The 17728-nt window shown below is 37.4% G+C and overlaps 1 protein-coding gene across 4 annotated transcripts in view; it reads right to left on the minus strand.

Annotated features, from left to right (window-relative positions):
* LOC126252807 (C-terminal-binding protein) overlaps positions 1 to 17728 on the minus strand; it is a 211106-nt gene that overhangs the window by 120494 nt on the left and 72884 nt on the right. For all 4 annotated transcript variants that reach the window (XM_049953743.1, XM_049953747.1, XM_049953744.1 and 1 more), the window contains exon 2: positions 13920 to 14234. In XM_049953743.1, the coding sequence (XP_049809700.1) occupies positions 13920 to 14117 (198 nt within the window). In that variant the 5' untranslated portion in view covers positions 14118 to 14234. The remainder of the gene's footprint in view (positions 1 to 13919; positions 14235 to 17728) is intronic.

Below are 17728 nucleotides of genomic sequence, written 5' to 3' on the forward strand. Positions count from 1 at the left end.
AACATTTCACATCAAATCCAATTTCCTGTTTAATTTGAACAACGGAAAATGTTTATTACTGTGTGGGAAGTATATCTTCTACATTATTATGAAATGTGTTATCAGTTAGTGATAATGTACTTCTAAGCTCTATCAAATGTGCTCAGTAACATAATTAAGAGTAACAACCTCCAATTTCAATGAAACTGTGGCTTCTGCAAGCATCTATGAATCCTTTTTTTAAGCCATTTCTAGATTTTTACAAGCACAACAATGAAATATTCCATTTATTGTTCAAACTGGTTATTCTGCTTCTTTAGTGGTAATTCTCAGTGCCTGATAAACTTTTTCCATGAGATTCACACCACTGACCATGGTAGCAAGTGGCTGATCATCTTAACCCAACTCTGTCAGTAACATCCTCATGTCATTTGAAATTTTGGTTACGAGATAGTACTTCCCTAAGTAGGTACTTCAGCCTACACAAAAGAATGTACATGTTCCAGCAGATTATTTAAGTGGCTGAACAAATGAAACTTGCTATAGGTCTTAATGAAACAGATTCTTTGTGTACTTTTGTAAGCCCATGTATTGGTAGCAAAATTGGACTTTTGCAACTCTTTTTGGGTACTTAAGTGTGGTCTTTGTTACTAATATCACATTCTGCATTCCTTATCAGTGGATGTCTTATCTGGCTTCCTACACAGGCTGAGATTCAATTGGTCAGCATTCTTGCTAGAATAATGGCAATGTCTGAGCTAATACTCTTCCTGCCTTCCCACTTCTATAGCAACAGAAATGATCTTGACTCACAGAACTCTTGATGTTTCCAAAATTTCCAATTTTTAGCAAAAAGTGATGTCTAACCATGTTTGGATAAATTGGTAGCAGTACAATAATTATCAAAACATCAAGATGTCTGATTAAGTTTATACTGTCAGACAAAAAATTTCCCATTAAGATGGCTAAACTGGCAGAAAAGTTGTTTGAATGCATTCCAATAATGTAAGAATTTCGTTCTACTCAGTAGTATAAACTTTTTCTTCATATGCAAGACAGGTGGCAGAGTGACATTGGTAGCATACTAGGAAAATGCAGTCCGCTCTACAGACAAGACTGCTTATGAAACGCTTGTGCATATCATCTTATACTATTGCTGAAATGTGTGGGACTCGTGCCAAATGTGACTAAGCATTTCTTAATTCTTTTTTACATTTACCATCTGGAATCAAGCCATTTTTATTCTCCAGTCAGTTTCAATTTTTTTTATCATTTTCTTCGATTTGCCCACTTACACAAAATTTTGAACTTGTTCAATAATATTACTGCCAATACACACAGTTACTTCAAGCATACTGATTAACAAGGATTAGGCCACAGGTTTGCAATTTTCTACGCCATTTTCTGTCTTTCTATAGAGATCTGTCCCATTGATCGTGAAACTTATTTTGTAGTAGCCAAAATCTGCCAACTAAAGATGGTAAATAAGATGAATGATCAGTTTCTACCTTTTATAAATTCAGTTAAAAATCTTTTCCAAGACTGCAAGAAACGTAGTGAACTTTAGTCCACTCCTACTGCTATTTAAAATGCGAGTTTTACAATTTGCCATTATCTCATTTGATATCCATCTTTACTGTAGATGTCCTATTACAAATTCACACATGGAAGTTCAATTCATTTTCTTTTAAATGCTGTCTGATTTTATGCTAGCTGACATGCTTATTATGTAGAAGTATTAACACCCATACATTGGGTTGAATTCAGCTGGTGTTTTTTCCACCTGCATTCCCTTGCAGTACCCCTTTTTATGTCGCTGATGATTGTATAGGTCTTGCATGAACGTGGAAACAGACTGACGTTTGGGTTGGGCCAAGTGGTGTGCTTCGACAGTCCAATGAAAAGAAGACTGCAATCAAACAACAGGGGATATAGGTTACAATCCTGGTAGTTTGATATGTTTTCCAAGTGTCACTTTGAATATGGAGCAAAAAATCATTCTAAATCTAAATATATTGGAATGACAACTTACATTGGTGTCAGTAATCATCCACATAATGAAAATAAAAATTTATTTATAATTTATGGTCACTGGAGAGACAGACTGAATCATATCTGTCACCTAACTCGACACTTATGCTTTTTTTCCTACCATATAATTAGCCCTGTGGTCAATCTTCCAAGAATGCATTACATTTTAACTGATTTACAATGAATCATTACAACAGTGAATTAGAAAGATTTTTCCCAGTACAGACAAGAATTTTCTGAAACATTCTCAGTATTTTATTCAACTTTCTACCAAAATCTACACTGAATCTGGTTATGCTGGTTAGCCAATGCTGGGACATTAAGACAACTACTCTCAAATACATGACGCCACAAATTCCCACACCCCGTACCAACCACACCCACCCCATTTTATCTTCCTTTGGAAGTTTCAACAGCTTGAAACAAAAAATTAACAAATTGACAAACTATCCAAAGTATTTCTGCAGTTTGAAGAGTAAAGATGAAGAATATGTTACTACAATAGCCAAAACAAAAGCTATTGTAAAGCAACAATGTTTCATGTCTTTCCACGAGGAAGTGCAGGAAGACCTACGACACCATTTGGACCATTACAAATGTAACATCTACAAAAACTACTGTCACAATGGTGTGAAAGAACACCCACAGGTGAAAAGAACTGCACAAATTAAGTAGGAGAGTGAAAGTAAAGGGCATTAAATTTTCGTAACTAATCCAGCAGTTGCTAGTATAAATTGAATATAATTAACAGAACTTAAGCTTAAATGCATATTTGGCAACAACTTTTAATCGCAACTCTATTTTGTAGCTTCTGGACAAATAGATTTACACAGCAGGGATGAGAAAAACTGCCAATTAAAACTATACCAGTATTTAAATTCTGAATAACTTTTATTTTTCCAGTATGTTTGCTCTTGGCTTCATATATTTTTACTGCGAAGCAGTTACGAATCAACAAATCAATTTGCCGTAGGAGCATTGCTAAAATTTTTGGTTTCTAAACAAAACTGATTTTAAAAATGAGTGATGTTTATTCATAACATTTCCATTGATTTGAAACATTAGTTTGTTATATAAAATGGTAAAAGAAATCAGTGCTGTTTTAACAGTAACACCCTAGTTTGACATGAATGACAAACCTACGACATACAAATCTCTATAGCACAGCTCAGACAGTAATGCACCCATTGCTGTGTGTCATGGCCTATTTGATGGTACACATGTACATGCTTTGTCCACCCGCACCTGATCTATGAGGTATTTCTCACTCTCTTCCCCTGATATCAGTCGTGTTGTAGAACAGAATCACCCACAGTCCGGAAGTATTTCATGGAGTGTAGTACCAATTTAGTAGAATACCCTGTTTGCTTAAAGAGATTAAAAAGAGGAGAGGCACAACAAACTTGTGATATCATGTAAGGAGGAAACTTACACAATACTTTGTGAAGAGGTGGTCTATTTGAGTGATATACCTATAAATTTACTCATGTGCTATAAACTGGGGATAACAACCAAACTCTTAATATTATGGTTGCTTCAGGGTGAAAAATTGAAACCATCCGAAAGTGACAATGCAGGAAAGTCGTCAACTTGTCACCTTTTGCTCTCACCATCATCTCACCCATCTCTTTCACCTTTGACTTCTTTACTAGAAATACAAATCAATTTCTGCCACAGTCTCAGCTCCATATCTAACAATATCTACTGCTCCTTCACTTTCATTATAATACTTCAATCTTTGTTTGAAATCTACATTTATTGCTGGAAAGAACAGCAATAAGTGATTGAAAACAACATTACTTCAGAAGACGGGAAGAAAAAGTATAAACCAAAACCTGTTGTTTCAGTGATAACCACCTATTAAAGTGTCTGGAAAGCTATGTACGAGGGCGGTTCAGAAAGTAACCTCCGATTGGTCACAGTGCGGGTTGTGGGGGGAGTAGCGACGCCATCTGTGCGTTCACGCACTCAACAGGTCAGTCGGCATCAAGCCGTGGTCGAGTGAACGTCGTACCTGCGCTAGTTTAGTTTTTGTGGCAGTTTGAAATGTGTGCTGCAATAGAAAACCCCGCCAAATGTGAAGTGCGTGCTGTCATAAGGTTTTTTACAGCCAAAGGATATTCTGCAGCAGCTATTCATCGTGAGCTTTGTGCCGTGTACGGACCAAGAGTTATGAGTGAAGGAGTTGTCCGTGAATGGGTACGTTTATTTAAAAGTGGACGAGAAAACGTTCATGATGAAGAGAGGAGTGGTAGACCATCATTGGTGACTGACGAACTCGTTCAGACAGTTGATGCAAAAGTTCGTGAAAATCGATGTTTCTCAATGTCGGAGTTGTCTACTGGTTTTCCACAGATTTCTAAGACTCTCTTGTACGAGATAGTGACAGCAAGATTGGGTTACCGTAAGTTCTGTGCACGATGGGTGCCCAAAATTCTTACCGACCACCACAAAACTCAAAGAATGGCCTCTGCATTAGACTTTCTGTCACGTTATGACGACGAAGGAGAACCATTGTTAAACAGAATCGTGACCGGTGACGAAACCTGGATTAAGTACGTGAACCCTGAGACAAAAGAACAATCAAAGATGTGGGCACATTCAAATTCGCCTACCAAACCAAGAAAAGCCTCGCAAGATTTTTCTGCCAGAAAACTGATGGCAACGGTGTTTTGGGATGCCAAAGGGGTGTTGTTGGTTGAATTCATGGAACGTGGTACGACCATTAATCAAGACGTGTACTGTGAAACAATAAAAAAGTTACGACGGGCTATACAGAACAAACGCCGTGGTATGCTGACTTCCGGTATCGTTTTTTTGCACGATAACGCCCGTCCTCACTCTGCTCGCAGAACAACGGCCCGTCTTGAGTCCTTCAAGTGGGACATTATCAACCATCCACCTTACAGCCCAGACCTGGCGCCAAGTGATTATCACCTCTTCATGCATTTGAAGAAATGGCTCGGGTCACAGCGGTTTGATGACGACGAAGAGCTCAAAGATGCGGTCACAGGCTGGCTCCAGGCACAAGCGGGTGATTTTTATGCAGAAGGAATTTCAAAGCTTGTGAAGAGATACGATAAGTGCCTCAATCGCTATGGAGACTATGTAGAAAAAATAGTGCAAAGATGTAGTTGTAAGATGTATCTATTAAAATATTTTTATTTAACTTGGTGTATTTTTTTTAAATCAACCGGAGGTTACTTTCTGAACGGCCCTCGTATTTACAGCTTCCTTTATCACGGACAGTTAAAATTTGTTTGTCAGTTACAAAAAAGATTTTGTTATAGTAATTTAATTACACACACAAAATGACAATGGTCTGATATACGTTGTTTAATGGGAAATGAGATAGCAGAGGACACTTTTTATCTGGCAGCCACTCGTCCCCGAGGTCAGTGGCTGTAAAACACTCCCAGAAAAAAGAAAAAAAAAAAAAAGAAAAAAAAAATACGAGGAGCACTGGGAACCACCACTAAAGGAAGCATAGTGACTGGTCTGATTACATATGAAAGGAACTAGGCCTTACCAAGCTCGAGTTTTAATCGGGATGACGTTATGAATGTTGTGAACTCCATAAGTGCCGACCATCACTTGGACACACACACACACACACACACACACACACACACACACACACACACACACACACACACTTTTATTAATAAAGTCTTCATTCTTTCATTATGTCTCTGTATGTGGCTGAACAAACTAATGCTTGTATAGGTGGTGTGTCGTAAAGCACTTTTCTGCCATAAGTAATTAAGTATCTCTACATTAGCTTCATATATGCAACTGACTTTTAGCATTCCTTGGGAGCACCACATTTCATTTCGTATGCTTCTGTTCTCTTCTTGTCTGACAACTATTCGTCATTCACATTTCACTTCCGTTCAAGCTTCCACACCAGACAAACACCTTCAGAAAAGACTTCCCAAAACTTATAAATAAATTCAATGTTAACAGATTTCTCTTTCTTGTAAACACTGATCTTGCTATTGCACATCGTCCCTACTTTGTTCATCCATTACATTGCTATCCAAATGGCAGAACTCTTACATCATTTTCAGTGTCTATTTGATAATTTAACACACTCAGCATAATCTGACTAACCTGACTCCATTACCTTCATTTTCCTTTTAGTGATTTTTATCTTACAAACTTGAATAACATCGCGGACAAGCTGCAGCCCAATCTCATTTCTTTCTCCACCATGTCTCAACAAATTGAACTGCTGTCCGGTTTCTGTAAAAATATATGATATTTTGCCCTGCCTATTTTATTCCTTTTAACTTCAGAATTCCATAGTTTATTCTGGTCAGCAATGGCCTAAGATACACTGCCACTGTCCTGTATGTAAATTCATCATACAGTCTTATTGCAAGCATTTAACAGACAAAAGTTTATTCAGCAGCTAGATTTAGGTGAGAACTTGAAACAATGTAACCTAGAATATATTTAATTTTTCATTGTGCCGAAATTTTCCCAAGAATTATTTAAAAATTTTAATTGTTCTAACATGCAAACACCTAGCACATGTCACTGTTTCACTGCCCTAGTTCCATAGGCTTTTGTTGACATTTGTTTTGACTCCAATTGAAATTTCTATAGTAACACAAATACCGATCCCTGCAAGCTGAGGGATGACATTTCACTCTATAATACACACAGTGTCATGCCATTAAATACTCTACTAGAGAGAGAGAGCTGTGCAGTATTACCACCATACTGTGCACCTTTTCCACTAGTAATACTTAGGAAACAAACTATTATGGTTGGAGTGATTTGTGCCCTCATCTCCGTCCTGTTTCTGTGAACTTCAGAACTCTCATATTAGCATGTATATGACATTGCGGAACATTGGTGTAATCGTTTAACTACAGAGACTTCATTTTGAATGATTCACACAGCTGCAGTTTTTAGACCTAGCACTAGGATATAAGCAGTAAAGACAAATATCCACACTCATAATGCTACCTATGAGGCAAGCAAACAAAAATCTTTTGTTTCTGTAAAACCTGTTGCTTCTGCAACAGTACATTTCATTTCAGAGATTTATCTGATTTCACTGTATTTTCTGCACAGTTAACTTCATTACCATAATCAATAACAATGAACTCTCGAGAAAACACTTGCTGTTAAAATCTTTGTATGAATGAACATGTAAAATATTTCAAACAGACAATGTTTCCTGTACAATTCGGTACAAACTTCATGAAAAATCGTATACAAGAACATTGGAAACAGTTTGGTCAGGAGACTGGTCAAAATCTCTCTTCTTCCCCACACACAAGCATGGGTCAATGCCTAACTGCTCCAACCCCAACACTGTTTCTATCATATCCGACACAAGCGAACTTTTGCCCTATATCTTTAACTGGCACCTGAAGCCATGTATTCAGCCTCATATATCCACACAACAAGCATGTTTTGTTGAAGGAAAACAAACTTGTAAACAGATTCTCAACATATGACAAATAATCAAGAAATTAAAAGAGTTCCATGTTCCCATTTTCATCTGCTTCCTTCACTATTGGGAACCCTTTGATTGTGCTGCCTAGGGAAAGTTGTGACAGGTGCTTGTGGTGTTTGGTGTCCCACTGCACTTGACAGCATCAATTTGAAGTCTATACAATGATCACCTTGCAGCTATGAAGACAAGTCCTGGTACATTTGATATCTTCAGTGCATTAGACAAGAAAGGGTTGTGTTTAATCTCTGACTGTACAACATTTATGCATATCATGTCATGTCATTAGGAATATTCTCAATGGCTGGACTGAAGCCATCTCAACTGGTGGTAGAACTATCAACAATCTCAAGTTGCTGATGACACTGTGCTTTTAGCCAGCAGCTAAGATGAACTTGCTGAGCCCCTAACTGAATAAAAGGAAATCAGTCTGTCGTATGGATTACACCTCAATCTCAGGAAGCCTAAACTCACAATATACGATCAAGAAGGACATGTTCAATTCACAAGTCGATTGAAGGAACTGGAAGTTTTACATTCTTTCATCTATCTTGGGTCAGACGCTTGGTTTATGGGGTCCCGACATTTGGCAATAAGCATGACAACTTGCAATGATGAAAAGTATATCAATTTCATGTATCAACCAGATCTGGAATTTACACGGAATGGAAAGCAAAGCACCTTCTTACATAATAATAATAATAATAATAATAATAATAATAATAATAATAATAATATACCAAGGAGACTCATTAAGTCCTTTCTGGTTCTGCCTTGCTCTAAACCCACTATCCAACATGCTAAATAATACAAATTATGGATATATTACTGAAACATACCCACACAAAATCACACATTTGCTATACATGGATGATCTAAAACTACTGGCAGCAACAAATCAACAACTCAACCAATTACTAAAGATAACAGAAGTATTCAGCAATGATATAAGTATGGCTTTTGGAACAGACAAATGTAAGAAAAATAGCATAGTCAAGGGAAAACACTCTAAACAAGAAGATTACATATTGGATAACCACAGCGACTGCTTAGAAGCAATGGAAAAAACAGATGCCTATAAATATCTAGGATACAGACAAAAAATAGGAATAGATAATATAAATATTAAAGAAGAACTAAAAGACAAAGACTAACAAAAATACTGAAAACAGAATTGACAGCAAGAAACAAGACAAAAGCTATAAATACTTATGCTATACCAATACTGACCTACTCATTTGGAGTAGTGAAATGGAGTAACACAGACCTAGAAGCACTCAATACACTTACACGATCAGAATGCCATAAATATAGAATACATCACATACATTCAGCAACAGAAAGATTCACATTAAGCAGAAAGGAAGGAGGAAGGGGAATTACCGACATAAAAACCTACACTATGGACAGGTAGACAATTTAAGAAAAATCTCTATAGAACGAGCAGAAACTAGCAAAATACACAAAGCAATCACTCATATAAATACATCGGCTACACCATTGCAATTTCATAACCACTTCTACAACCCTTTAGATCACATAACATCAACAGATACGAAGAAAATAAATTGGAAAAAGAAAACACTACATGGCAAGCACCCGTATCATCTAACACAGCCACACATCGATCAAGACGCATCCAACACATGGCTAAGAAAAGGCATATATACAGTGAGACAGAAGGATTCATGATTGCAATACAGGATCAAACAATAAACACCAGATATTACAGCAAGCATATTATTAAAGATCCCAATACCACAACAGATAAATGCAGACTTTGCAAACAACAAATAGAAACAGTAGATCACATCACAAGCGGATGTACAATACTAGCAAATACAGAATACACCAGAAGACATGACAATGTAGCAAAAATAATACATCAACAACTTACCATACAACATAAACTAATATAACAACACATTCCCACATACAAGTATGCACCAAAAAATGTACTGGAGAATGATGAATACAAATTATACTGGAACAGAACCATTATAACAGATAAAACACCACCACATAACAAACCTGACATCATACTCACCAATAAAAAGAAGAAATTAACACAACTAATCAAAATATCCATACCCAATACAACAAATATGCTGAAGAAAATAGGAGAAAAAATTGAAAAATACATCCAACTGGCTGAGGAAGTCAAGGACATGTGACATCAGGATGAAGTTGACATTATACCAATTATACTAAAACTACAGGAGTCATACCACACAATATCCACCAGTACATCAACGCAATACAGCTACATCCAAACATATATATAGACACACACAACTACAGAAATCTGTAATTATTGATGCATGTTCAATTACCCGAAAGTTCCTAAATGCAATGTAACATATACCCTACAGTTAAAAGGAAGTCACGCTTGATCAAGAACCGCGTCACTTTCCATTTTTAACCAGACATAACGCCTGAGAAAGGAGAGAAATAATAATAATAATAATAATAATAATCTGAATACGAACTGTTCATGGCATACCACTTTTCAGAAATTATACTAATAGATTTGTGAGAACACAAATCTCAGCAGCATTTAAAAATAAGCAATGGTTTTTTTACTTCCTCTGATAATTATCTTCTTTGTGTACTACCGTGTCAATACTATTTCCTTGTAAATGTTTGAACTGTCTTTATCCACCACAAAGCTGAGTTTCCAGTAGGTCATTCACGTAAGATATTTAATTTTCCTTTTAGGCTAATGGTCAACGCTCTTCATTATAGCTTTTTGAACAGAATATTGTTCTCTACAACTGAAAACAATTACTTAACTTCTGTACAGCCTGAATACTTCGAATGCCAAGAAGACCTAACTAAAACTGTTCCACGATATTAACCGAAATGGGAGAGAAAGGAACTTTAACAATCTGAGGCCTACAGAACTGCTCGAAACATGACAACTGATTAGTATTCTAACAAAATCTCTCAAGAAGTTTTGAATAATATTACAAAGTCATTCAGACTGTATCATAAATTGATCTCCATCTACATAGCTAACTGTAAGTAACTACCTAATACAGGCTGTGCCAACCGAGCTCCAGGGAGCCGGAGCGCTCACTGCGGCAGCTCGGAGCCCACATGGAGGGGGAAAGCGAACTCACTGCCCCCAGGCCACATGTAGCCGCAACTGACGCAATAATCCGTGTGCAATGACAGCTATGACTAGCCGCGTGAGCCCTGTACCTCTATTGGAGGATACCTTTCTATTCATTGAGAGGGATGGTCGTCCGCAGTGTCTTGTATGTCATAAAGTATTTAATTCTGCGAAGAGGTACAATATACAACGACATTATACACCTCTTCACGCAGCGCACTACAATCAGGTAGAAGGCGTTGCACGCAGAGAACTGGTAGCCAGGCTTAAAAACGACATACCAGGAGACGTAATACGGAGGATATGAAAACATGCAACATAGTTCTGTAATGCGTTTATAATTTTCAGGTGAATGAGAGCGGAGAGAACACTACTGAATCTGCAATTCGAGCAAGCTACAGGGTCGCTCACATCATTGCGACGAGTGGCAAGCCGTTTTCGGTGGGACCACCCGTAAAATCGTGCATGGTAGCAGTTGCAGACTGTTTGTTTCCAAGGGAGGTGCAGGCAATTGAAGGGGTTTGTCTGTCGAAGCAAACAATGTCTCGTCGAATCCTGGACATGGCAGCGGATTTAGAGACACAACTCAGAAAAAAGGCGGAGAGCTTTGTTGCATTTTCGCTAGCGCTTGACGAAAGCACCGACATATCGGATTGTGCTCAGCTTGTAGTCTTTGTGCGTGGTGTCGACATGGAGCTGCAAGTAACTGAAGACCTCTTGGATGTTGTACCACTCGATTACACCGCAACAGGATGTGACATTTTTTAAACTGTTAGTGAAAGTTTTAAGACGCAGCTGGCATATCGAAACGCTTGCCTTGCCGCCTGCCTCAGCCCGCCGTGCCACATGCTGGCCCACTTGAATGGTCACAGCGAGCAACACGGCTCCCTGGAGCAGGGAGCGCTCCGCGGCTCACAACGGAGCTGACGAGCTGGAACAGCCTGACCAAATACAAATATCTCTATTCACCAAGTGGAAGAAGCCACAACATCACCGATGAACCGAATGGAGTACCAAGACGAAGCAACAACATAAACAAAATTTTGAAGTTCCAATAGCTTCTTCCTTCTCACTTTTCATTACCGCAAATCTCTTACAATTACCTACAGTGTTCAACACAGCTGCTTAAAGGGGATATTGCACAATGATCCTACATGAATGACACAGGTCTAGCGCAAGAGTCATCTGGCGGTAAAATGGTGGGTGGAACTAGGAGGAAGAGAGTTTGTGTGTGTTCTCCAGTGAGTAAATTTTCATAAATGCAGTAAATAAACAAAAGCAATTTTTTTTTTTTTGTAGTAGACTTCCTTTTATACAAGACGCTTGCAAAAACATTCTTTGTACTGATTGCTTCGTATTCTAGAACTGTAATGCATCCAATAAACATTAAGCACCCTGATCGAAGCGTATAGTGAGATATAGTACCTGTAGATCCTCAGCTCTTATCATAATAACGTAGGTCAGCACTTGTGAAAAAATTTACATATAGCTTTATACATGTGAGTTCTGATTTGTATATTTAGCACATTCACTGACTGAAGTTCACATTTGATTTGATTGGACCTTTTGCTCTATTTCAGCAGGCTTGGAAAGAGAAGCTTGAAACAACTGTTAAGAGAGTCCAATCAAAAACTGAATAAATAAATAGTTCGATTCTTACTTCCAACCACGTGATGTTGCCGCCTACGCTGCTTGTGTCACCTGAGTGACTGCCTTTCTTTATCATCGACAGTAGCTTGTCACAAAAAGACACATTCAATGTCATGAAAATTCCTGCTGATCTCAGTTCAATTATTAACACTGATTATGTCCCTCCCGTCGTCCCTTCTTCCCAGCCATGGTCGAAGCCAACCATGTTTGGCTTTTCTTTGTCATCCATTCTGCCGCGATCCCTAGAGTTATGAACACTGACACAGCAACAGCTCAGAAAACAACTGTGTCCTTAAAGTGCAAAATGCTGTATAAATGTACTTTTAGATAAACATATTATTGTGCAATCATGTGTCAGAACATAAAATGAAGAATTCAGTTGAGCCCATAATTCAGAGCAACAACGTAGTTCCACAATAGTTAAATAACGGAACGGTTACTTAAAAAATAGGCACACTTAGTTTTCAAAAATGTTTAATTTCAATGAATGACTCATCAAGAAATAAGACATACTCATTTGAGTTTTTCCTATTACTGGTGCCTACATCTAGAGCAGATGGATGGATTCACACCTTTAATATTCCTGCTGAATAGCATAGGTGTACTGTCCAACTGGACAACATAAACCAGTCTGTAATTCAAAACATGTATGCTTGGGGCACTGCTGCACAGGTGTACGACTTAGGTGTAATGTGTAATATGGACTTCACACTTTCTCAAGATATATTTTAGTTCCAATTTGAATAAGACCTTTATCTTCCACACGTGTGCCATATTAGCCTGAAATTTAATGTACAACACCACCATTTACTTTCTGGGAAACAAGTGTGTTCAAAACCACTTATATGCATAATTCTGGTACTCTCAAAGCAGCATTGAGAAAACCTGTTAGTATGCTTACAGAAGATGGGAGTGCTTGGCTGTAAATGTTGGGAGACCACTCCAAATTACACAGAAAAAAATTCAGTGAGCATGGTGATAAAGACAAAAAACAAAGTGGTCAGCAAAGATTCTAACACGGTGACTTCAGTGCTTATAGTGATACTTGTACTGTTCAACCTGTTGTTAAATTTTAATGAAAAATACACTAGCAATTGATGCACTCAATCAGAGCCATTTTCAGAAAAAAATTTAGAAAACTGTGTTACATTTGTGATGTAAGACTCTAAAGCAGATCACTCCTTCCCAAATGTTCATACTTTTGAGTATAAATTCAAGCAAAAACTCAATTTTTAAATACAAGAAACAATCTGTTTGTCTTGTGTGTATTTTGAGCTACTGTACTCTCCTTGCCCTCATTCAACTCCAAATAGTAGTAGTAGTAGTAGTAGTAGTAGTAGCAGTAGTAGCAGCAGCAGCAGCAGCAGCACAAATAATTTATTTGATTCAGGTAAATGTTTTAGAACAATTAACACTACAACACTATTTACTCTTAAGATGTGAGGATTTAAGTGTTTAGATCTATAAAATTCAATAACTACTGACATATGTCACATTTGTCGACACATTAAGCAACGGTAGGTGTTTCAGTACAAAATAATTTCCCAAATTTATGAAATGTATACATTTCAATTAAACAATGGTTTTAACTCCCTAATAAAATACACTTTTTACCGCATTACGTCCAACTGTTCTTGCACCCAGTCTTTCGAAAATTCGGTATAGTCACATTACCTTTTCGTGTATTTCTGACGTTGACTGTGCATCACAGAATGCTACAGTAGCAACATCTTTCAGAATCGGCATCTCAATTGAACAGTCACGACCATCCAGTAGGGCCACGAGAGGACGAGTCTGCATAGGGCCATTGGCAATCGGGCCACGCAAATTATCCATGCGAGGACGTTTCGGCAACATCTTGCGCTTGTCCATGAGTGTCGAAACAACAGTTCAGTCACAGAAATGAGTTACTTGTCCTGGTGCACTAGAGGGCTGCCACTGTCATCACACACTTCTGTAGCACACCCTATGCTTCATCATGCTCCACACCTGAAAATGAAAATAAATTTATCAATCTAATTTTATTTTTTTTGTGGGAGAGTAAAATACTTTTAAGTAAAAATTAGTTACTTCTGGGCACCTGCAAGTATAGACTGTTTTGCTGTTACAGTAAGTAACTGTCAATACTCAAACTGTACATATAGTTTAAATTATAGCTGCCTCACTAAAGCTGTGTAGCTTATGGCAATAACCTTTGTTGTTGTTTGGCAGAAACCTTTGTTGTTTTACCTGAAAACTTTGTTTCTTGAGGGGAAAAAAAAAGCCAATTTTTCATGAACATAACAAATCAACGAGGTGGTTACAAGAAAACTGATTAATATCCATTAGCTACCTCAATGCATAGGAGCAAACAAAGTAAAAGTAAGTGTCCAGGCCAATCAAATTCAACAAGCTACAAATAGCAGATGATGGAGAATTAACTGATTTTATTAGAATGAAGACAGAGAATTCTTATGTTCTGCTTAATGCTTTGCATTCACTATGAATTAAAAAATACCTTGAAACCGTGTTATAAATTCCTACTTCGATTAACTTCAGAATGAGCTTTGTGACGACAATTTTTCCACCAATTACAAATTAAACTCTGCTACACACATTCGGATATGACACACAATAAACAAAATATTTCAACCACTGAAGTGAGAGTTCCAGAGAAACCTGCACTTTTAACTGATAATGAAAAGGTCATTCCACACTGATTGAACCAATTTTAGGACTCACCATCTGAACACCTGAAATTTGAACATACCCTGCAGAACAACAAAACTTGATATACTGTGAATAACTTTGATGTACTACTAAACATTATCAACTATTCTGTTTCTTTACCAAGAGCAGTTGTATCTGTGCTAGAAAGAGTTTTGTTTGTTTCGGAGATCACCTGGATGAAGTGAAAAAATTACCTCGAAAATATTACTGTGTAAACACACACACAATGTTGCTATATTTAATGTCTGGCAGATTTTTGTTATTTTAAATGCTGTAATTCTATATATTTGCAAGTAGTTTTACTTTGTATATAAATCTAATTATAGCCAAGAAATATTTATGAAAATGGAATACTGGTGACAACTCAAAAAGCAGCACAGCCTACTACACACATACAGATAACTGTGTGAATGAATGTAGTACTTAGAGAATTAGTACACTCATCTAAACAGTTGTTTGCTGATTCACGTGGGTAATACATGCTGTGTATTAATTGTTGGTGGCAGCTTGTTCAATAAGGGTGATAGTTATTGGTGGATGTCAACAAAAATGAAACATAGCACACAACCAGTGTGTTTGGCTGGGAAAGACTACTGTGGATGACACTAGTACATTTGTACAAGTTCTCTAAAGGTGTGTTTTAATCAGTTCTCCAGTTTGCACTCTAACAAACTGGTACTTTTGACTCCAAGGATGCACCGAGATATTTGTTGCCAACTTTCCTGCAGATTTCACATATTTGGCGCAGATGTGTCCTATTAGAATTATTTAGTGTGGTATGAATGGATCCAGATGTAGGCCCGGAGCCACCACCTTCTGCAATTATTCTCAAAAGTAGAGGACTTTTTGGTAGGGAGGACACAGCATGTTATCTTGGATGGAGTCACTGTCAGATGTAGAAGTAATTCCGAGTGTGCCCCAGACAAGTGTGTTGGGACCCTTACTGTTCACGTTGTATATGACTTTGCAGACAATATTAGTAGTAACCTCACACCTTTTGCAGATGATGCAGTTATGCATAATGACATACTGGCTGAGAGAAACTGCACAGAAATTCAGTCAGATCTTGATAGGATTTCAAAGTGGTGCAAAGATGGCCAACTTGCTTTAAATGTTCAGAAATGTAAAATTGTGCACTTCACAAAACGAAATAAGCTTAGTATCCTATGACTATATTATCAGTCGGTAATTGTTGGAATCGGCCAACTCGTACAAATACCTGGGTGCAACACTTTGTAGAGATGTTAATATCCCCCGTCAGTCCTGTCTGATACACATCCCACACACTTGAGCAATATTCTAGAACTGCTCGCATGAGTAATTTGTAAGCAGTCTCCTTTATAGACTGATAACACTTCCCCATTATTCTACCAGTAAACTGAAGTCTACCACCTGCTTTACCAACAACGGAGTGTGTGTAATCACACACACACACACACACACACACACACACACACACACACAGAATAGTACCACGAATCATCATAGGTTTGTTTAATTCATGGGAGAGAGTCAAAGAGATACTGAAGGAACTGAACTGGAAGACTCTTGGAGCTAAGATTTGAACTATGACGAGAAAAATCTATTAACGAAGTTTCAAGAACCAGCTTCAGATGATTATGATACAAATATACTACAACCCCCTATGTGTCACTCACATAGATATCGTGAAGATAAGATAAGAATCATTACTGCATGCACACAGGCATTCAAACAATTTTTCTATCCATCATCCATACACAAGTGGAACAGAAACCCTAATAAATGGTACAGTGGGACATACCCTCTGCCATGCACCTCACAGTGGTTTGCAGAGTATACATAAAGATGACTTGTCTCGACAACCGAATCTACAATTAACATTTTTTTCGCAACTGTAAGAAAAATAAGACTCCAGTCAACTAACAAGTTTCAAGATAAGCAGCACTGGCTGCTGAAACTCTAATTTGGTTATGGTCTTTAAACAGATTTAATCACCTTATTCTGTTGTGAAACCTTGTTCCAAGTTAATTCTAAGTTTTAACAAAAGCAATGTTATAATACATTTCCAGAAACAAATGCTCTTAAAAAGGACTTGTGTGCTCTTGATAAATGAATAGCAGCTGAAGAACAATAGCTCACTAAAATTTTGCCGAACATGATAGAATGAGGTTCACAACAAACTACTACTTGTTATCTTCCTCTATGTTATCAGATGCTGATAGTTACAATAAGGAACTGCAGAAAGGATTGACTCCTCAAGTCGATTCATTCCGCTGAAATGACAAATGTTTTGAAGTAAGATTTACAAGGCTACATCAAAATGATATTTGCAAAGTACAAGTAAATGTGTAAGCAGGTTGGTTGATACCACATATGAATTAAAAGTTTAAAATTTTATGATTGCAAAAACTTAAAAGTCTGGATGCATGAGAAGAACAAGGGGAAACACCTTTCTTCGTATTAAGCAGGAGAAACGGTTTTCATTCCAGTTAGATTCAAAGTTGTGGTTATGTGTGAAATGAAGAAAATTTTGGAAAAAATGTATTTAGTAGTTAAATTACCAACACACCTACCAAACAAAACATTTTCATTTCTTATACAAAATGCCCTTATTAAAATGATGGTATGCAGGTGTCTGATGATGGTCTCGACATTCTTGACCTTACCCAGATTATCTCCAACCTTATGAAGTATAGAAAGAACTGCCCTTTTGCATGAAAGAAAAAACGGACAATGGTAATATGTGGCAAAGGCACGGTGTGCACAAATTTGATGAAAAACTATTTTCATTG

This window comes from Schistocerca nitens, chromosome 4, assembly GCF_023898315.1.
Source record: "Schistocerca nitens isolate TAMUIC-IGC-003100 chromosome 4, iqSchNite1.1, whole genome shotgun sequence".
Taxonomy (NCBI): domain Eukaryota; kingdom Metazoa; phylum Arthropoda; class Insecta; order Orthoptera; family Acrididae; genus Schistocerca; species Schistocerca nitens.